This window comes from Paramormyrops kingsleyae, chromosome 1 (assembly GCF_048594095.1).
Source record: "Paramormyrops kingsleyae isolate MSU_618 chromosome 1, PKINGS_0.4, whole genome shotgun sequence".
NCBI lineage: Eukaryota > Metazoa > Chordata > Actinopteri > Osteoglossiformes > Mormyridae > Paramormyrops > Paramormyrops kingsleyae.
The window spans coordinates 31,050,449-31,071,445 of NC_132797.1; the positions used below are offsets into that span (position 1 = coordinate 31,050,449).

Below are 20,997 nucleotides of genomic sequence, written 5' to 3' on the forward strand. Positions count from 1 at the left end.
GTTTTCCACTGGCATAAAAACTGATACCAGGTTTTTTTGATCACAAACAAGGCGGGTATTTTGTGCTGAATTTGAAAAATGGCTACAGTATATTATAGGGCTGGACAATGTGCATTGCAAGAACCATGATAGCCAGCTATATAGATCTGGCTTTTTCATACCTTCAAATCTGTACGAACATTATAGTGCAGGGGGTTTAAGTTTCGCTAAAACATTTTAACTTTGTCATAGGAAAAAGCTTTGCAATTTTAATGATTTTTCCTAAATTCAAGATAATCTTTTAAATATATACTAGATAATCTAGATTCTATGCGTTCTCCGAGACAATCGTAATCATTTTCATCCTTGCCGTTTAAATCGCTCCTAGATGGGTTTATGAGATGTTTATGCTGAACTCTTTTTTTGCTTTATAAATACCGCAGTACAGTATTTATCACAACAAAATCACATTGCGATATTTGAAAATTTTCCAATACCGTGCTACCCTAGAATATTATACAACTTTTATTTGTCATGCCATCCAACTCTTGTTGTATCTGTTCTTCCGACCAGATCACAATTAAACTTCACACATCCATTATTACTACAATTTTTTTTTTACTTAATTTTTCATGTTCTGAGTTCATAACTTTTCAAGGTAGTGTTTGTATTGTGTTTCAGAGGCACGCTATTTGCATAACCACTCAACAAAGAAAGCATTTCAAGTCACACCCCAAAGTACCAAAGAAGTACCCCAGGTGGTTTGGTACTTTTCGTACTGGTACTTCTGGTACTAGTACTCGACCGGAAGTCAATGGAAAAGGGAAAGTACCAAAAGTATGGTACCTGGTACAGTGGAAAAGCGCTCTATGAGGGAGGGATGGTGATAGAGCCTCAGAGGAACACTAACCCATTTTTTCTGGACCCCCCCACCCTACAGGGAAGCGTCCCCATGAGTGCAGCATCTGCAGTAAGGCCTTCAAACACAAGCACCATCTGATCGAGCACTCGCGGCTGCACTCAGGCGAGAAGCCCTACCGGTGCGACAAGTGTGGCAAACGCTTTTCACACTCGGGCTCCTACTCGCAGCACATGAACCACCGCTACTCGTACTGCAAGAAGGAGGCGCAGGAGCATGGAGACGAGGCCGGCAGTGACGACGCAACCCCCCCAGAGGAAGCGATGGCTTTCACTGCAGGGCCTCTGTCGGACGGCCAGGCTGCCTCGTCACCCTTGCACCTGGACTCTGACGAACGTGAGAGCAGCACCCGTGAGGACGAGGAGAGCGAGGAGGATGAGGAGGAAGAAGACAGAGTGCCAGGGGACGGCATCATCGATGAGGATGAGATACGGGTGGTGAGGGTAGGTGAGGAGGATGAGGGAACAGAGAAGGCCGAGGAACCAGATGAGGAGATGGCATGCAGAGATGAAGAGGTGCCAGTAGCGGATCATCGGGAACCAGTGAAGATGGAGGAAGGTGAATGGCAAGGAGCTAAAGAGCAGTGACTGGGTGCGAGAAGGAGGCGCTGGGAACCAGTGTCAGCATGAAGGGAATGAGATGGGAGAGAGAAGGCGATGGACTGTGCTGGAACGTGAGCAGACAAGTTCTGGCCCGGACGCCGTGGTCCGGGTCGCTACTGTGTACAAACCCAGGTGTGCCTGATGAAAATCTATGAAATGCGTGACTGAAGGATCTTTAGTGTCAACAGTCTGAACAAATGAAGTAACAAATGCATGTAGGGGCTTTGAAGGACCTGATGCGTTTCAGGCGCCATCGCTGAACCGTGTCGGGAGTTCTGTTTGATCAGTATTACTAATTTTACTCAGTTATATTTTAACCTTTTAAGCTGTACAGTCAAGATTTGTATACCTTTTTATCACCAAGGAACCAAATCCAGTATTTTGTTAATTTCAGGATGGAAAGTTGCGCACTACAGTATCAGCGGCCTGCGTGTACCCTTCAGTGTTACTGAGCGGAGGAGCTGTGTTTCGCGGAGGTTGGTGTAGAGTCCGTGTAGCGAGATGAGCCTTAAGATGAAGGATTACCAGGCCCCAGCCAGGTCCGGGGTGAAGCAGGGCGGGGTGCCAAGGGAGCTTTCAGATGAGACTGGGTGTCACTCTCCGTGGAACCCCCCCCCCCCCCCCACAACCACCCCAGCCTTATGCAAGACCTGTGTGCTGCAAGTGCCATTGAACAGTGTTATTTTATCATTATTATTGCCGAACCGTCGTAGCCTGTGAGAATGTCCTCGTGCGGGACCGTGTGTGAGCCGTGGCAGCCTGCGTGTGCCAGGTGGCGTGTGCCAGGTGGCGCATACCCGCATGCGTCATACGCAGAAGTGGGGGTGCTAATCGCTACAGCGGATGGTGACGCTAATGGGTGACGGCTCGGTGTAACAGCCAGTGTAACCTGTCAGTATTATGACCCATGATTTTATCCTTCAGGATGTATGTGATGGGGGACTTTTTTTTTTTTTTTTCCATGTGTCCGCATCCTGTGTAATGACCCACACCCTTAAGTTTTTATATTTGTGTTTTTATATTTCTTGTATGGTTATTTATTACACAATGTAGTGTACAATACTGTAGTTTGTATTAATACAGTAATATATTTTAGTATTGAATTCGAAGGCGATGGAAAGCGCTGGAAGAGGGTTTCTGGCTGACCGTGAAAAAAAAAAGGGCTTGTTTGGAAGTAGTCTCTGCTAATGCAGCCCGTTACCTGTGCATCTCTGCGGATGTAGTGCCCCCCCTCCCCCACCTGACTGTCATAAAGCTACTGAAGTGTGAGCTAACTGTGACTAATAGCATGATCCTTTTGCTGTGGGGTGTCCCTAGGGTGTCCCTAACCATGATGCTGCACTGCGTGATGAAGCCAAAATGTCGATGGATTCAAGCTGATCATTTATTTTTGGACAAATTTTTCTTTTCTCCTTTGTGCCATTTTCTTCTCCTCGTGTCAGGATGCAGGAACCTGTATATGACAGCGTGTAAGCCATGGTCATTTTTTTTTTTTTTTTTAAAGTAGGTTTTGTTACAGCTCCCCGTGTCACAATAAAAGGCATTGTGAAACCTGCTGTGAGCGTTTTCATCTGCAGAGGGTGCCGCTGTGTTTTTGAGGATTGCTTTGTATGTCTCCGAGGTCGTACATGAAGAGGATGGTATTTCTCAGCTCTGGAGATGTAGGGGAGAGGCGAGACAAGGCTTTGTAGCAATCACTGGCTCTTCTGTAACTGCCTAGAATCAGAAGTTACCTTGGGTGACTAAAAGAATACCAGGCGGTTGGAGCAGTGTGTGGCTCTGTCAGTTAGGCTTCTATGCCTGTGATCAGAAGGTCACTGGTTTGAATCCTATGCTTGATGAAGTAACCATATGTCTGCTTGGCCCCTAAACAAAAAAAAAAAATGCCCCCCCTTCACTCCTACCTCTCCTCAGGCACGTACATTTTTTTAAACACATACATAAAGAACATAGGGCCTGGAGAACCTTGAGTTGGTGAGAGGTGAGATGTGTTTCACACGTCACATTTCAGCCTGTCCCTCAAACCTACCTAAGAGGCTGTCATGTGGGTTGCCTTGCGCTGTGAGGGGGGTACAGAGGGGTCATCGATGGGAAGGTGGCCTCCTGCCCATGACTTTTACGTTATTTTGAGTAGCTGGTATCCATGAGTTGAGTGTCGTTGAAAGTGCATGCCATGCCCACACATCTCCCCCATTACTGTGCATACATCCCGCTTTCAAGAGGTGATTACTATCCATTACCTGCTGTTACTGCAGAACATCTCCAGTACCAACTGTAGATGGCCCACGCGTTCTTCAGGCACGAGCTGGAGCTCCAGCAGCTCTCGTTACGCCCCCAGTGCAGTGGCTCTGACGGGAATCTGAGAGGTGTTTGTCTCGCACCGCAACTCTCCTCCCTCCTCAGCAGAAAGCCCTGCGTGTAGATGCCAGTCAACAAAACCCTATGACCACATCACTGAACTTCCCCACACACCGGTGACTCAAATCAGATCACCCAGTCTCACCTACCAAGTACTTCTGACTGGTTACCCACATTATCTGCCACGATCTTCCACCTAAACCTTCTGAAATTTTTCTTGTCTTAAAAAAAATGATGCACCCAACTGATCTATTGTACACATTTCTTAAACCAATACTGCACCCATGCCAAGTGTAGCTCCCACCTGCATTGCTCCTTCCTCACTCCAGGGGGAGTGCCACTCCCATGGGCACCTTGTTAAGCTCCAGAAGCTGCAGGCACCCCATAGAAACCCCATAGACACACAGGCTCTACACTCCAGTACTAAACAGCACCAGCTACCCTTAATAACCCAAATGCAGGTGACCTGGATTAGACACATTAGGTCTGGCCAGCACCTTCCACTGCCGCTTGGGAATGGCTGCAGGGCCCATGCACCACCCCCTGTGTACCAATGAAAGAGTTACAGGTTGGTGGCCAGATCTACTTTCCAGGATCTGTTGGCTTTGCTGAGGCAGGACCACCTAACCAGAATCCTCAGCATACCTAAACACAACACCTACAGCAACCCGCCCAATCATGTTTTACTAATGAGGACATGTGGTTCCACCCCACCTCACTAGGGGGAGCGCTGTCTAACAGGCACCCTGCTCACTTGCGTTCATTTGTATTTATAAAAACCAGCCTGCCATATGCTTTGGTCAGAGTTGGTAGCCAGACAGCTGAACATCCAGGGACACAAGTTCTACTGCAGGCCATATGACCGATCCATCAACCCAGCTGGATAACAGAAGCAGAGCTTCATGCCTGGCGGCGTACATCATCATGCCATCACATCGCCCGGCAACAGCTCAGAGTGACAGTGCTGTCCTTCACACACCAGCTTGTTTTGGTTTGCTTCCTGAGCGACTGATACCTAGCAATACATTCACTGCAAACACATACAGTCACGAGCACCAGCCTGCAGTCCTGTAGAGTTCAAGGCCCATGGGACCTCAGTCCCATCAAAGCAATGGGCCATCTTCAGTTTCGAACTTTCTCACCCAGCAAAGCGTGTGTCACATGCTACTGTAGCAGAAAGGCTCATGTGCAGAACAGTAAAGCTTACAGGTGGGGAGATGTTTACACCACCAGTGGCGTGTGGCTCAGGAGGTAAGTGCCTGTGATCTGATGATCACTGGTTTGAATCCCATTGGGCCGTTGAGCAAGGCACTCAACCTGCCCCCCCCAAAAAAAATGCTCCAGGGGTGACAGACGGATGACCCTGCAATCAGACCCAAAGCTTCATGTTGTTTCACTTCATTAGGACTTCATCAGGGTCATGCACCAGTGTGGACCTCACTCTCTGGTCTCTCTTGCCCCCCAAGCCTCAGGGATAGACCTTGAACCCCACCCTCTAGTCTGGATGGGGGTCCTTTCTGCAGCAAGGAGATTAGATAGATCAGTCCTGTCATTTACACACACCAGCAGTGATCACACACTGCGACATGTGCAGCACCCCTGGCTGGTCACACGTTTGCCGGTGCTGCAACAGAATAATCAGGGCAGTCAACCTCCATGTGGATTAGATGTCCTCACCCCCCACCCCCCCCGAACGAGCCCAGGTGTCCATTTGCATCTCTATCACTCCACCAGCATCCTCTTTCACACAGACACTCTATCACTCCATCACTGCACTCTCATCACGGGTGCCCCCTCCCCCCACAGGTCTTCACCCACACAGGCCCATCTCCCCAGCCACACCCCACACCAATGGGCCAGATGGCACAGCATCAGTGAGCCCACCAATCCTGACTCCCTGGGATTCGTTGACCCCCCCCCCCCCACTCCCCAAATTGAGCTACGTCCCTCCTCCCATGGCGAATGCTCATGCTCCGTGGCACCCCATGGCTCGATAAGCCTCTCCTTCTGGCCTTGAACCACAGACTGCAGGTGAGGCCCCCCCCCCCCATCGATGGGCTGCGTCTCGGGATAACGATGTAAAACAAAGAGAGACGGCTTTGGCGAGAGGCCAGCACTGTGCCAGCCCCGCCTGGGCCAAGACAGAAACCCATTCCAGGAACTTAATCTGATTAGACTACAATAGGGCCCACGGCAGGTTGGTGCCCCCCCCCCCTCCCCAAAGACGGGGATCAGAAACGGTCTTTTGTACCCTCTGGTGGCCGTTGCCAAACACCACAGGGATGGCCGTCTGTCAAATCTGTGCATAGGCTGTGCTTTGGGACCCATGGGAAGAGTTTTTGCTTCTGGGGCCACACTAAAAAAACAAAAAAAAAAAACAAAGTCACTCTGGTGCTCCCATGAGCGCCCTAGTGTAGGGACAGTTTGTGGCCAACAGGGGGCCCCAAACCTCATTTGAGTGATGGGAAACACCGCAGAGGCATGGGTCTTAGAATGAGTTTTCAAGCTTCCTCCAAAACAGATATTTCTCCTTTTCTCTGCCTTTGAGTCATTATCAAACCTTAACTGCTTTTATTATTACACAAGAGACTAGAAACACAGGAGGAACCACATCCATTATAACATCACATACCACCTGTCATATGACAGTCATCTTCTTAAAGAGACACATCCCTGAAAACACGGGGAGTCACGTGGAGAGTGGAGACCTGTAGGAAACCTGCTTGCTCTGACCCCTTCATGGCCACGGCAATGCCAGACTCCACAGGGCATAGCACAGACGGCTAAGTGATGCTCCACAGTACCTCCGGCCCTCTGTCACACATTCATCGATTAATGTACCCTTTTATCTTAAGACAGTAGCTACTAACTAGCTATCAGCGCTTCACTTTTGCAGTGGGACCAGGACCAAGCCCGTGCACGGTCAGCTCTTTCTCCTCTGAACGTGTGCAGACCTCAGCATGAAGCTATTAGCCAATTGAGATGCTGGCAGCAGCTACAGCCCAATCTCTTTATGTGCGGGCTGGCAGGCAGAGGGGTGGGAGGGGCCCCACTGAGGGAAAGCGAAGGCTTCTCCAGCTGGCCTGCGACACATCTGATCACATTGGCGAAAACGTGCCCGGTGGTCCCCGCATGCACCTGTCTGGGGCTTCCGCGATGTTCTCCTGTTCACTAATCAGGATCGCCTCACCAGCCGCCCCCCCCCCCCCCGCCAATCATTAATGATGTTCTTCAGAAATACACAGACGGCAGGAGTTTGACAGAAATCTCTGATACCTCAAGGTGAAACCAAACGGACCGAGCTATCCTGTAAAACGGTCCACCCCACCCACATCAAACAAGTGACCCTCTTGGGTCTCATGGGAAATCATGCTGCCCCTTCAGATTGTCTAAAGGGGGGGGTCCCACTGAGGGCACTGGCCTGTTGCGCGGCAGATGGTTAAATGAGCTACACCACATTATATTTAACTCTTCAGGACTGATGGACAGGAAGTTTGTGCCTGGATTCACTTGCTTACACAGCACAATGCACACAGGATGCGAGGGGAGGCGGTGACTTGTGAATGATGGTCATTAGCAATATGGGGGTGGCTGGGGGGGAACCTCCTTCCAGTCTAGGAGAGGGAGAGGTAATGAAATCAATTCCATTAAGTGTCGCTCCTGGACCGCATCTCCTACCTTCATGTTTCAGACACGCCCCCACCATCCCACTCTCCCACCCCCCAGCAAACATTAATTCTGAGCCAGTCATCTTACATACCTGCTAAATCAGGTTCCAGACATCCTCAGTCGGTGACAATACGGGCTTCTGGGGCTCTGAGTTCGCAAGACCGGTTTTAAAAATCCTACGACTGGACTAACATCGCTCATCCGTAACTGGTGGGCTTCCACCTCACATCCCACGTCCAACAGTGCAGATTTTACAGGCAGAGATAAGTGCCTGTTTAAGCTCAGGTAATGCGGGGGGGAAAAAAACGTAAGCAGCTCAAATGAGGACTACAAAGTCTGTGTGTTTTCACTCGTCAAACTATACAAACAAACCACTGACAGATCAGGGCAGTTTTTATCCTTATAGTACTACACGCATATTACCTCAAGGACTGGTGAACGTGGTAGCGGATCATACCTGAACAGGATAGCAGTGGTGTCTTTATGATTTTTTCTTTTTTTTTTGGGGGGGGGGGTCACCACGTGTAGTAACCTAACTCAGAGTACCTGCAGAGTATATCCCCCTCCCTCTCCCTCCACCACATCTTCTCCACCCCACCCAAGTTTTTCAAGGCAGTTAAACTACTGTTGCTCTTGGAAAATATAAACCACATCCACCACCCCAGCCAAAGTCATAGCAGCATAAATACTGGGTGTGGCACAGGGCACTCCCATTGGGCAATTCAGCAGGGGCTTCAAAATGAGACTGAACATGCGCATCAGAAGCAGGTGGATGCACTTAGCTTTGGAGTAACTCTGCCTCCCATTGGTCAGGGCAATTTCAGTGAGGCTCTGGGTCCATTTCTGTGACCCACAGGTAGAGGGAGTCAACTTGTGAGCCAGCTCTGTCCATGAAAAACAAACCCTTCATTCACTGACAAGCCACAATCGCCAGCAATCAGCAGGTTTCTTGCCTGTAATGATGGCCAAAGTAGACCAAGCAAGGACAGACACAGAGAGGCGGACAGCCAGTCCAAGCAGGGGCAGGTCTGTCATTTTGGGCCCCCCTTGGGTTGGGACCATTTGTGGCCTACAGGGGACCCCACAAAAATGTGTGATCTGAGTGGTGTTTGCATTAGGTTGCTGAGCATGGCAAAAGGACAGGGCAGATGCTAGGATGTAGCTGACGAGGACGTGGTGGTGCTCGTGCCAAACTGGCTGCAGAACACATTCTACTGCCAGCGAGACCATGGAAAAACAGAGGGGATGCTAATGCTATGTGGCGGCTAACAGCCCGTTTGCCAAAGGATGCCGGTCCTGTCTCCGTACTCATGGAAACACGAAGGGTAGGACCGGCTCGGAAAAACAATCTCTGGGGCCTTGGATTCGCCCCAAACGTTGAATTATTCATGCGAGGTAACCTCCCCTGCACCCCTTCTCCCTGAGGCTCCCAAACACCAAGGAGACACGAAGGGGCAGAGTGGAGTGGTTCTCCACCTTAGCATCTCCATTTGGAGGCAAGTAGGGAACCAAACCTGCAGCTCAGCAGCTTTTAAGAGACAGGGGGACAGCTCATCGTCATCTTCTGACATCTGGTGTGAGACAGGGTCACCATGCACGTGGCAGATGAGAGGGTTTATCTTAAAGCTAACAGGTTAAAGGCTAAGGTTGCTAACCGGCATTTTCAGACCTGTCAAACTGGTGTAACACAAGCCTGACAAGAGTGGCAACCAACTGCGTTTCCACTATCCCAGCAGACACACTCCCTCGACCCCCAGCCCCACCCAGACCTACAGTACAGATTTCTTCCAGGGTTACCGTTACTGATCCCTCCCTGTGGAGACGACCCATTTTCAGGCAGTCCAGCTCAGAACACGCCCCGGCCGGAGGCCCCGCACACCTCGAACTAGCTTTAATTGCAGTGAGAAATGAAGCAATTAACCTCGAAGATGCTAATTACCCTCCAGGCAGGCGGATGGCGCCAGGTGTACAGCGAGAGCTCAGCATCGTGGCACTTCATCACTGTGTCGGCAGAGTCATAATCCGGACCTGCCATTAAAGGCATTTTATGGCGCCATGGTCGCCGGGGCGACCCCACCCCCCCATGAAGACACCTGAGAGAGAGATCAATAAGCCCGTCCAGTGATTTACAACTCTAATGGTCTCACTGGCCTCTAGTGGGCTGAGATCGGGTGGGGGATTCAGCTCACTGTCAGTGCGTCAGTGGCTCCTCTGAGGAAGGGGGGGGGGGGCGGCTCTCTGGACAGATAAGGGCACCAAAATGGAACTAACCAGTCAATCTAGGGTTCAGAAAAAATATACGGGGAAGCAAAAGATGGCCAGGACGCCTCATGAAACACCAGGAGTAGGTCAAAGATCCCCAACACACCCTCAGAGCCAAATCAAACCAGCATACAGAGGGTGAGTTTCATCTACACCTCCACACCCACTAGTTTGTCCCAACCCATAGGTGATTGCTGTGTAACAGAAGAGGGGGAAAAAACAAAAATTAATATTTTACTCTTCTTTATTCAGATTACATACAGCAATGCCTCAAACAGCAGTTAGTCAAAAAAAAACATCACAGATAAAGTAGCTGGACAGGCTCCTGAAAGACAGACACGAAAGACCTTCACTCTCAGACCACTCAACCACTGACTCCCGACATCATTTATTCAAATATCTTATGTTTTCCCTACAGTTGTCACCATCCACCTTCAAAAGCAGTCATACTTCATTTTCCAGAAATTTCCAGGATTTAAAACCCTGTACAAGAGGTTTCTGCAGCGCCATTTCCTCACAGAGAGACTGTACAGACAAACCTGCGTAACGCTCTGTTCAGTACCACTCTTCCAGAGAACTGGGAAATTAAAACAAACAAAAAATAATTCAGAAAGGAGGTACACAGCCGACAGGCGGAAGGAGACCGTCGAATCCACAAGGTCGGAACCGGATGACCCACTGTTCCCACGTGCCATTCCACAGGAAGAAAGCTGTAAGAAATTATTTGGCTCTGTTCAAATGGTGGCAGAAGTAGTCTTCCTCTTTACAAGCAGCTTCTTCATTCCTAAAACGCACCTTCTGAAGACGACTTCATCCGCCCGCTCCGCTGCACTCCCACGGCACCTGCCGTTTCTTCAAAGGCTGCGGGGGGGGTGGGGGGGGGGGGGGGGTCTTTAATACTGATACCACATGGCAGGCCGTTCCAGCAGAGCCCGGGCCCCACCATCAGAAGGTTAGCCACGCCTCCTCCCAGTCAAGCGTGCATCCGATCAGTCGACATTATCTGCATAGCCTCAACTGAGAGATCTAGTCCATCTTGTCGCAACATTAAAGACATTAACAGTTTGGGGTTGACGGGCCTCTCCTGGAGCCTGGGAGGTCGCAGAACTCTTCTTGTCCACCAAGAAGGTCAAGTCCTGCTGGCAACATCCCATAATCCTCTCCCATTCTTTAGACAGCACATGCAGACCTATCTGTGCCCAGCGCCAGCCACGTGTCTAGTCTGCAACCGAATGCAGACTGGAAACCTGCAACCGGATGCATCCATGCCATACGTAACGCGGCTCAAAATGTTAAGTGCAAAGTCAATTCTGTGTTTTTATTTTTACTTCATCACCACAGCCATGACCGCAGCCAGCCGCCCCATCATCACAGTCATTCTCATCCTTAAGCTACATGTTTTGCCCTCAGACAAAGATCAGTGGCTTTGGTTGGTGGGGTCTGGCTTCAGCGAGGCAGCAGCTTCAACCCCGTGGCGGAGGAGGGGTGGGGGGGGGGGGGGTGGTTTGGGGGGAGGGGCTCTACCTGCCGAAGATACCATCAAACTCCAGCAGAATGAGCTCCACAATCTGGTTCTGGTAGACCATGTGCACGGCGATGCTGGCTGTCTCAGTCTCGGGTCGCAGTAGCGTGGGCCCAAACACGATGGCCATGCTTTGTGTCGTCATGCGGTTGGCATCACCGTGCTCAACCACCCTGGGAGGCGTGCAGGGGGTAGAGAGAGAGAGAGAGAGAGAGAGAGAGAGAGAGAGAGAGAGAATGCCAATAAGGAAGGGAGACACTTCCTGCACTGGGAAAGCAGGGCTAAGATACACAAAGTTGATTCAATTTATTAAATAAATATTTAACTGGGGGTTAAGGGCCTTGCTCAAGGGCTCAATCATGAAAACACTCTGCCAACTACGGGATTCGAACTGGCGACCTTCCAGTCACAGGCACAGTGACCTAACCCACTGAGCCACACACCATAAAAACACACACTTCCCGTTTCCTTTAATGCAGCCGTGTATCTGAATGCGATCGATGCGTAGCGTGTAAAAGGAGCCCGAGGAGAGAGCAGGAGGAGGCCGCCACTGTGGGCCCCGCTCTGCACCATTGCGCGTCGCTAATCAGTTTACCGTAACCACATTACTCATCCCGATGACCCCACAGTAAGGACACACAGATACATAATTCAGTTACTGTAGCTGGGCATTAACATTGCGGGGGGGGGCTACAAGCAAGCCTCGATGGCATGAAGAATTTGGGACAAACAGCACACTCCCCTCGTATCACCATGGACACCGCCCCCCCGCCCCCCCATAGCAGTATGTAGCAGCTCAGTATTGATTCTGCCTGATTGATGCTGTTTTGTCCAACCTGCCCTTGTGGAGAGGTGGTCAGCTTCAGTCAGTTCATTAGACTATGGGAGTCTACCCCCCCCCCCCACCCCCAGCTGCAAAGAAAAGCCCACACCCCCTTCAACAGTACCCCTCCCCCACCTCAATCCTCACTACTTTCTACCTGTGCAAACGCCCCGCCTTCGGGAAGGTCTCAGGCTAATAATACTGTTGGTGTGAATCCAGCTCTACCCCAGTAATAGACATAACAGGATAATCTGATTGGGTGATGAGTTCAAGTAAGGACTGTTCCCCCACCCCCACCCCAGTCGGACGCTTACTTTCTGAGGTGCCTGAAGAGCACCTGCATCGTGTCCTGATTCGGTTTCGGCAGTTGCCTGATTAAATCTTTTATTGAATGCACACGTTGCTTGTAGTCGGAACATTCTGGAAAGACAGAGGCAAAAATGCATTAACGTCATATTACATTATGTGAGACAATATCCTAAGCCTGCCACACATCGATTAAAACAAAAATGTATTTTCCTGTAATATGGCGGCACCTAGTGGACAAATAAAGTAAATGCACAAGTTCGACTTGGGCAACTCTAATTTCTGAATCACATAGCGGTACAAAGCCCGAGCCAGCGTGCTCCTTACTGATGGCATTGACAAAGTCGTTGAACTGGCCATAAGTAAAGAGCGGCTCCGGAAGCTCCCGAAAGAACATCTTCAGAGCGCCTGTGGTGACGTGGATGTCCTCCCACTTTCCATCGTTCAGATCAACCTTCTCATCTGAGGAGGAACAAGAGAGCAGATTTTCATTCAGACCCTCCCCATTTCTTCATCTCTTTGATGGAATCTGGCCTTCGCTGGGGACAGCAGGAGACGGCAGGTACCGTGATTGACGGCAAAGCGAAGCTTCTGTATGACGGCCAAGTTCCCGCTGACTCGGTACAGACCATCAACGTTCAGCCCTGGGGGGTGTCACAGAAAACAGACCAGCTCAGTTTGGGTCCAGGAACAAGACCACAGCCATCGAGAGCACCCCTGAGTCTCGGCTCAGGGACACAGACGGTAGTTGGACAGACCTGTGCGCTCGACGTGGTCGATGCATGTGCAGACGAAGTTGGGCACTGTGGTGTCCTCCCTCTGGCAGAGACTGGTCAGGCTGCAGCCAAATACCTGATCTGAGGAAGGACCCAAAGAGTCCAGACACAAAAGTGTCACAAAACAGAAAGATCAACACGTGTGTGTCACTCCCAAAGGCCCAGGAAGCTAAAGGCAGCGACAGGTCACTTAAGTGCCTCTAAAATCACTCGGCCATCTTCTTCTCTCAGGCTCAACAGCAGCGTAACGTCATAAGCATCAATAAATCAGGGGAGCCAGGGGAGATCATTATTTTACAAAGTACAAACTCCACCGCTCCAAACTCGGTCACACTCATCACAGAGTGCTCCTCATCTCCCCTCATTCCAGATTTAGGTTCTTCCGGGGTTCCTTTGAACATGAAGAGCACTTTCATCTCCTTGTTTTTGGAAATGAGGCTTTCAGAGTTAGAAAGTGGGTCCCCCCACCCTGTTTAACAATACAGCAGCTCTAACAATTAAACCAGACTTAACAGATGAAGAAGTTCATTGCCACCTTTGCTGTAGCCGTGATCAAACCCTGGTTTCCTTCACCTTTGATGTAGCCCTTGTCCCGGACTGCCTGCAGGGTGGGACGGCGTGTGAGGAACTTCTTCAGCTTCATCCTGGTCTTCTTCTGGTCCGAGTCTATGCTGGAAGAGCTCTTCAAGGCTAGAAGGGGGGAGGGTGATTGTGTTTCATACTTGGGAATGGTGAACTCTCGCAAATACACGTATCCTGCAAGCCTCTTGGGGGGGGTTAAGCCCCAGGAGCTGTTGAGGAACAGGCTCTGACCTCTGTTTTTCTTGTCCCGGTGGTCCTTCTCCTTATCCTGCTTCTCGACCCCCGGAGACTCTGGGAAGTCATCTTCAATGGCCTCATCTGACTCCCAGGCCTGCGTCAGGGGGAGTCTTTAGTTATTTCAGTCATGGGGGCAGCATCAGGCCTCCATCTTGTTCCTAAGCCAATCAGCTCTGGCACCGGGCTCACATGTCATCAATATGAAAATCCTGTAAAACTTTGACCCGCATACAGCAAGTCTGCCCCTAAGTGGACAGATAAAGAATTACATCATCTACCTTCCTATCTTAACTTCATGTACTGCAAGCTGCGCTCATGCACACAACAATTTGATAATTGTATTAAACAGTATTAAACAAGTAACTAAAACTATCAAAATTCAATTTACTTCCACGATCTTATGATATGTAGGTCAGTCATGCGAGCCATGTTGGTGGCTCAATGGAGGAAAGCAGAGGGCAGGCTCACATGGGCACTGATGGTTTCAACCAGGGCCTTGTACCAGTCATTGATGACGCTGTCTATCTCCGACTGAATCAGCAGCTCGGTCCCTTGGCGAGTTTTCAGCTGGTGGGGAAATCATTGGCCAAAGGTCAAATTGGGTGGGAGGGTCATGCAATGACTACTGACATGACTGTCCCTCACAGCCGCAATAAGCTTCCCTCATTTGTCGGAATTAAATTTTAAGCGATAGGCATAGAGAAGAACATGCAACTTTGACAATTTAACCAGCAGGGGAAGACAGAGAGCAGTCCCATCACCAATCCCTATAAACAAAGCTAATGAGTATTTCACCCAGCAGGGAATTAAGCAGCTTACCTCAATGACGTGCTTCTTGCTGGACTTGTCCCTGGAAGCCCACTCAACAGAGCCGCCTCTGAGGTCCACCGTAAACTCAGGCTTGGACTGATTCCCTCCAAACTTCTAGGCAGAAAGGGGAGCGCATGGAACAGAGATAATGGCAGGAGTGGGCTCTTTGGGCAATCCCATCCACCAATCAGACTGCAGCATGCTCTAAGGGGATCCCTAATGGAATCCCATCCACCAATCACACCACAGCATGCTCACCTCTTAGAAACCAACTTCCTGGCTCTCTAGTCAAGTATCAGCCCTAACCACCCCCCCATCAACCGACCTGGTTCACAGATCATGGATCATGTCAGCATGCCATCGTCATGGTGCTGGTGACTGCATGCGCGGATCCCGCAAACAGACGCAAAAACTACTCACCCGCACCGCTTAGTGACATTAGACGGTGCAAGTGACCGACTCGCTAGCCAGCAAGGGGGTGTAAGTGTGCTAAGTGTGTTAGCGACGGAGAATACCCGCTGCCCCACACCATCCACACCCCCCTTCACCATATTAACACCATTTCCCAAATTTCAGAACAGCAGAAACCGCTCATTCGCATCCCGACAGAGAAGCTACCACACGGACCCATTAAATGTCACCTTGTCACAACACGCTCTTAATGAGGATGTAGTACCTCCGGTATGAGGGTGAGACTTGGACACAGGACTTGATTGGGACAGAACAGCCAATCAGCATGAACCCCACCTATGAGGCAGGGTCCAAGGCAGCAGAGAGCAGAGAGGAGCAGAGCGCAGGCGGGACACACAGGGGGCAGCATGCCGAGAGAGTAGGGGGGCACATACAGTGGCGGTGGGGACGAGCCCGGGAAGGCCGTAGGACACGGCGCGCCGCGCCTTAGCCGGCCGCTTCCAGGTGCTTAACAGCGAGAAGAGCAGCTCGGGGATTGAGCCGCTGCGGTAATACGACTTTGGGGGGGGTGGGGGGGTGGGGAAGAGAAGGCGATGATGTCACCACACAGGAGAAGACACACAAATCAAAGACAAAGAATGAATGGCACAGAGCTCAGGGAGAAAAAAAAAGGCATGCAAGCTCACTACTAAAAAGCTATGGAGCAGTGTGGCTCTCACAGCAACCCCAACAAGAATCTGATTGGCTAGAGGTCACGAAAACCATTTGCTGATTGGCTTTTGCTTAAAGATTCCCATTGGCCCAAGAGCAGGGGGCTTCTACATTTTTTAAATTGCTCTTGTTAATAAAGGTCTCTGTGATAGATGTTTGGAAAACTCGACAATGAACATGTTCTTTACCACAACTAGAGACACCTATATTTGCCGATTTTAAGTCAAGTCACGTTTTTTCCAGCTTCTGAGTCATTCGCTAAACACCTAAAGGCTCTATCTGACCGAACACACAGGCACAAAGCAATTAAGCTTATTTCCTGCGGCAATGGAAAGTGTAAGGATAATTTTAGCTTAAAAAAATACATGGACCACACAAACAAAACCCAGGCTGGTAGACACACACAATATAGGTCAGTCTGAATGCCAGAGGAACTCAAATTCAGCCTGGGTTTGTGAGGCCACTCAGATATCCGTCCTCCATTTATCATCAGGCACCGGATGGAACAGCTACCCAGCTGGTCCCGCCTCCCTGGCCCTTGGCGAACAGCAAGGAGGTGCCCTGCAGCACTGTCCATGAAGAGGTCCAGCTTTTCCTGCAAACCCAACATGGATATATCAACACTTGTCCTCTGTGGTTTCCAGGATGCTACAGAAGGTGGCACCATGATCACAGGCTTCAAGAAGACATCAAACAGAATCCGAAACTTTGAAGACCGAGATTGGTTAGTGAGCTCCATCCGGACAAGTCAGTCAGTCATGCAAAAGCTGCTTCCTCATACATACCTGACTTTCTTCCCATTATCTGTGATCTTGGTGACGTTCAGCACGCCGCATTTCTCCGACGGCTGCAAAATCAAGGGAACAAGCGCGACGTTAACAAGGGCCGGCAGGAGTCACAAGAAATACCACAGCCACCCCCAGGACAGGGTACCGGCAAGGCGGGAAATCAGACCAGCAGGACGTGAAGCAGCACACTCAGGAGAATTCATTGAAAAACTTCACAATATTAGCACCGTGGGAGGAATGTACAACAGCCATAGAGTCACAGAGTCACGCAGTGCAAGCTCACTACAGAAAAGCTATAGAGCAGTGTGGCTCTCACAGCAACCCCAACAAGAATCTGATTGGCTAGAGGTCACAAAAACTATTTGCTGATTGGCTTTTGCTTAAGGATTCCTATTGGACCAAGAGCAGGGGGCGTTTACATTTCTTAAATTGCTCTTGTTAATAAAGGCCTCTGTGATAGACGTTTGTAAAACACGACAATGAACATGTTAGGAATGTACAACAGCCATAGAGTCACAGAGTCACGCGGTGATCTTAAACTACCATCAGAGAGGTGAGGACAAAGTGATAACCCCCCCCATCAGTGAGCTGAGACAGCAGAGAAGGCCCAGTACCCTGGCCCACACGGTCATTGAGGCAGCCAAGATAGAGGAGAAAGTGAGAGAAGGGCAGGGATGGAGGGTGGGTCAGGAAGGAGGATGAAGGTATACTAACGCAGGAGGATGAAGGTATACTAACGCAGATGGGGTGCTTGGGAGATGAGGGACAGGAGTCAGAATCTGGGGAGGCTTGCTTTGGGCCCGTCTGGGTCTCCTACAAGCAAGAGTTACATGATCAGTTGGTGACTAGAGTCGAAGCCAAGGCAAGAGTCACTCAGCAACACAGGGACAAGAGAGAATAACCCAGAAGCAGTCACCTTATCACAGAAGCTACCTGCTCACAGGCTGGATATTAACTATGTTTCCTCAACACGAAAAACAAACAAGCGGAGAATGACTGATGAACTTCAAGGATATCCGGAGTCTGGACATTTTATTAGTTTAACCAAATGGCTAATCAGAACTATGCAGTAATGATGAAGTCCAGACTGGGCTGAACCAGAGAGATCCATCTCATCCCGTGATAACGCACTCCCAAAGTGCTGTCAGAGGGCCAGGGGCAATGTAAGGGCGCAAACACCCTGGCAGATTCCCAGCACTTTATAGGGCCCCCACTTTGCAACCCTCCCCCCCAACTTCACAAAAACTACCGGGAGATCTCCCTGATCGATAAATTCTACTACTGTATTTCTTCAGATTGCCCAAGGTGACATTTTGTGAGGTGGCCCAGAATTTTTAGCTATGTCCCTGCAGAGGGCACCTTTGATGGGCCATCACAACTCTGGAGTAGATGTGTGTTCCATTCATTGGGCTGTCAGCATCCTGCAGACATCATGCGGTGGTTATAATCATACATCATTATTCATTTCGAGCAGGGTGTGGCCTGAAGAAGGGAAATCAGGACGGTGTTTCCGTAAGCAGACCGGACCATTCGCTGGTGGAAAATCAGGAAGGTGTTTCCGTAAGCAGACCGGACCATTCGCTGGTGGAAAATCAGATCAGGGAACCATGGCTAGGTGAATTGTCACGACTACAGGAAATGCTTGGTGTGTGTTACAGGAAGACCACTGGCTCTCCCATCACCAGACCTGTACAGAGCAAGTACATTAAAACATTTGCTTTCCCTAATGAACTTCAGGGCAGAAACAAATCACTAGCATCCAAGGGCCAGTGCTAAACTGGTACAGATTTCAATGACATTCACAAAACAATCACCAATTTCTAGAATGATTGGGGTGGGGGAGGCTTGGGGGGTCACCCTTGCTATACTTTGCCGATCTGGCCCACTGGGAAATTTACTGAACTTCCCGAAGGCCAGTCTGCTTCAACTGACATTAGAAAGCACTTCCCATTTCATGCATAATGTGTAGTGTCGACATGGCAAAACTGTTCTATTTGCAGGTTCCCGATTGGACAAGTGGAGCGAAAATCAAGCAAAATGAGACAAACCCGGCTCTTCCTGCCTGGTCCCGCCTCTACACGGCTAGACATGCTAGTTGGGCAGAAACAGGACCTGTGTTAACTGACGGGACAGTCATGTGACTGGAAAAACAGCCGAAACGGTCACTGCTTCAAGTGTAAAAATATCTGAAAGGGTGACCGAATTAGCAGCCGAGTTGAAAACTTCCTTCAGCTTCAGCTCTTCTAACATCCTTAAGTCATTTATACTAGACAATGGTGACCTGCTCGGACCACGAACTCCCTGGTACCGATTGGTAAGACTGCTACGGGGCCCAAAGCATTTGCATCGATAACTAAAGGTGCTTCCAGCGTCCTCAAATGCTGCTAAAGGTTATCTGGGCCCCTTTTCAGGGTTCAAACATGCTGTGAAAGGGTTAGCCTCCCCCCCCCCCACACCTTAAGAAGGTAGCCTGAGCTTGGAGGGAGACAGCAGTGATATTAATCGAATGTCACACCTTGTCATTAAGGTCTAACATGCAGGTACTGTGCCTCCACTTGGTCAACACGATGGGGTCGGGCTGCTTCCGGTCCAGACTGTGGCTCTTGGACACGTCCATGGGCTGCGGGAGGGAGGCTCTGTACTGTGAAGAGGAAGATGGAGAGAGTGTGAAATGACAAGGCCTTGGCACTGCACCATCCATGTCCTCATCTCCAGAAACAAGACGGGCAGCACCGAGAAAGGCAAACAGATAGGTGAGACTGTTACATGGTCCTAATCCTCATCAGGATCAGTGGATTAGCCACACAGACCTGGTAACACGATAGGAGATGACGAGGCCACCTCAGGACAAGCTACCACCCAGATAAAGCGCTGAAGTCGAAATTTCTTTATGTAACACCGACCTCAGACGCTTAATACACCCCAGCTTGATGGCCGCTTTTAAAAACTGTCCATTACATTCATCCAATAATGCCTTTTTGATCAAATATATACTATTGTGATTATACTGAATTTTCTCTAGTACAAATGTATGTCACTGACATGAATCCTATGTTTTTGATCAGGACTGTGGTACTGGAGCACGACAAACAGCTGAAACAGCCATTTGTAAAAGGCCGTGTCTGCAGACCAGACACAGGAAATATCTGTCTGCACAGGGAATGCCAGGGGAAGTAAAAGAGGCTCAGTTCCCCCCCCCCCCCCCCCACGGCTGCCTACCTAAAAATAACACTGTCCAGCTCGCTCTTAAACAGGCTGCTTTGCATAAAGCACATCACAACACAGGTCTGGCTTTCTGCCTCGTTGGCAGGTGGGTCGACCTACTTTGGGCAGCTCCCACTCGGACCTGGAGCCGTCGGCGCTGTAGTAGTACGGCCGGCCTTGGTCGTCCATATGCTTTATCCACTGAGGAAACAGACACGGACGTCAAAGTCCTAGCAAAGCAGAACTCGTTATAGATAGAGAGGACGGGTTCTGGTCCATTTGACCAAATGTTTGTTCAGACACACCAAGGTCAAATCCATTAATGGCAACTACCAAACAAAAACTATACTCACCCGAGACACCTAAAGCAGAGAACATGTACTTTTAAGTGTATCACCTATTCTGTCACATACCACATACCAATTTACAGTGAGACTACTACACCCTCTAACAAACATGGATCCTGACTCAACAACACCAGTGAATTGTGTGTCGTCGTCCCCCCCCGCAGGAGAATGCGAAGGAACATGCGATAGAGAGCCCAGTACCTTCTCATTGGTGTATTCAGAGACATACAGAGTGTGTCCATGCTCATCCAGCAACTCGAACCAGCCACAGGGGGGTGACCCATACTGGCTGTCTGACTGGCTGGAGTGTGTACTGTAGCAGTTTTCCTCCAAGGACAGAGGCTGGGGGGCACATTGGGGAGGGGGGGGGGGCAAGGAAAGGAGGAGGGGCAGGACAAAAGAACAAAAGCGATAAACAAATCAACGGAAGATTTCTGTTCAATCACAGCTGAAGAAACCTGACGACACAGTCCAGACACCTACGCTCAGTCATGGTGATTAAATTAGATGCCCATCACGTAGCGGTACTGGATAAGCAGGCATGGAAGGTGCCAGAAAGGAGTGAGGAGTGGCAGATAAAGGGAGAGCAGATGCTAAAATGCTAATTACCCACAATGCCCCAGCCTTCTATTTGGAACACCAGCAGAGTCCACTGTCGACATGCCGAGGGCTCGGTAGCTCTGTACTCAAA

General features: G+C 49.9%; 2 protein-coding genes across 20 annotated transcripts in view; one reads left to right on the forward strand and one right to left on the reverse strand.

Moving 5' to 3' along the window:
• The window catches only part of LOC111858544 (zinc finger E-box-binding homeobox 1-like), a 44,094-nt gene extending 41,038 nt beyond the window's left edge, over positions 1-3,056 (forward strand). For all 3 annotated transcript variants that reach the window (XM_072713646.1, XM_023840415.2, XM_023840416.2), the window contains exon 9: positions 920-3,056. In XM_072713646.1, the coding sequence (XP_072569747.1) occupies positions 920-1,485 (566 nt within the window). In that variant the 3' untranslated portion in view covers positions 1,486-3,056. The remainder of the gene's footprint in view (positions 1-919) is intronic.
• A 6,959-nt stretch (positions 3,057-10,015) lies between these two features.
• arhgap12b (Rho GTPase activating protein 12b) overlaps positions 10,016-20,997 on the reverse strand; it is a 38,412-nt gene continuing 27,430 nt past the window's right edge. For 5 of the 17 annotated variants that reach the window (XM_072713648.1, XM_023840395.2, XM_072713649.1 and 2 more), the window contains 17 exons: positions 20,508-20,648; positions 20,080-20,160; positions 19,271-19,396; positions 17,470-17,568; positions 16,753-16,814; positions 16,481-16,562; positions 15,691-15,813; positions 14,855-14,959; positions 14,504-14,602; positions 14,030-14,129; positions 13,790-13,906; positions 13,199-13,297; positions 13,007-13,084; positions 12,768-12,902; positions 12,449-12,554; positions 11,314-11,484; positions 10,016-10,650 (listed from right to left, as the gene is read on the reverse strand). In XM_072713648.1, the coding sequence (XP_072569749.1) occupies positions 10,644-10,650; positions 11,314-11,484; positions 12,449-12,554; positions 12,768-12,902; positions 13,007-13,084; positions 13,199-13,297; positions 13,790-13,906; positions 14,030-14,129; positions 14,504-14,602; positions 14,855-14,959; positions 15,691-15,813; positions 16,481-16,562; positions 16,753-16,814; positions 17,470-17,568; positions 19,271-19,396; positions 20,080-20,160; positions 20,508-20,648 (1,731 nt within the window). In that variant the 3' untranslated portion in view covers positions 10,016-10,643. Of the gene's footprint in view, positions 10,651-11,309; positions 11,485-12,448; positions 12,555-12,767; positions 12,903-13,006; positions 13,085-13,198; positions 13,298-13,789; positions 13,907-14,029; positions 14,130-14,503; positions 14,603-14,854; positions 14,960-15,690; positions 15,814-16,480; positions 16,563-16,752; positions 16,815-17,469; positions 17,569-19,270; positions 19,397-20,079; positions 20,161-20,507; positions 20,649-20,997 lie in introns of those variants that run through there. The other 12 variants (XR_002841603.2, XM_072713653.1, XM_072713652.1 and 9 more) reach the window with 12 other exon arrangements.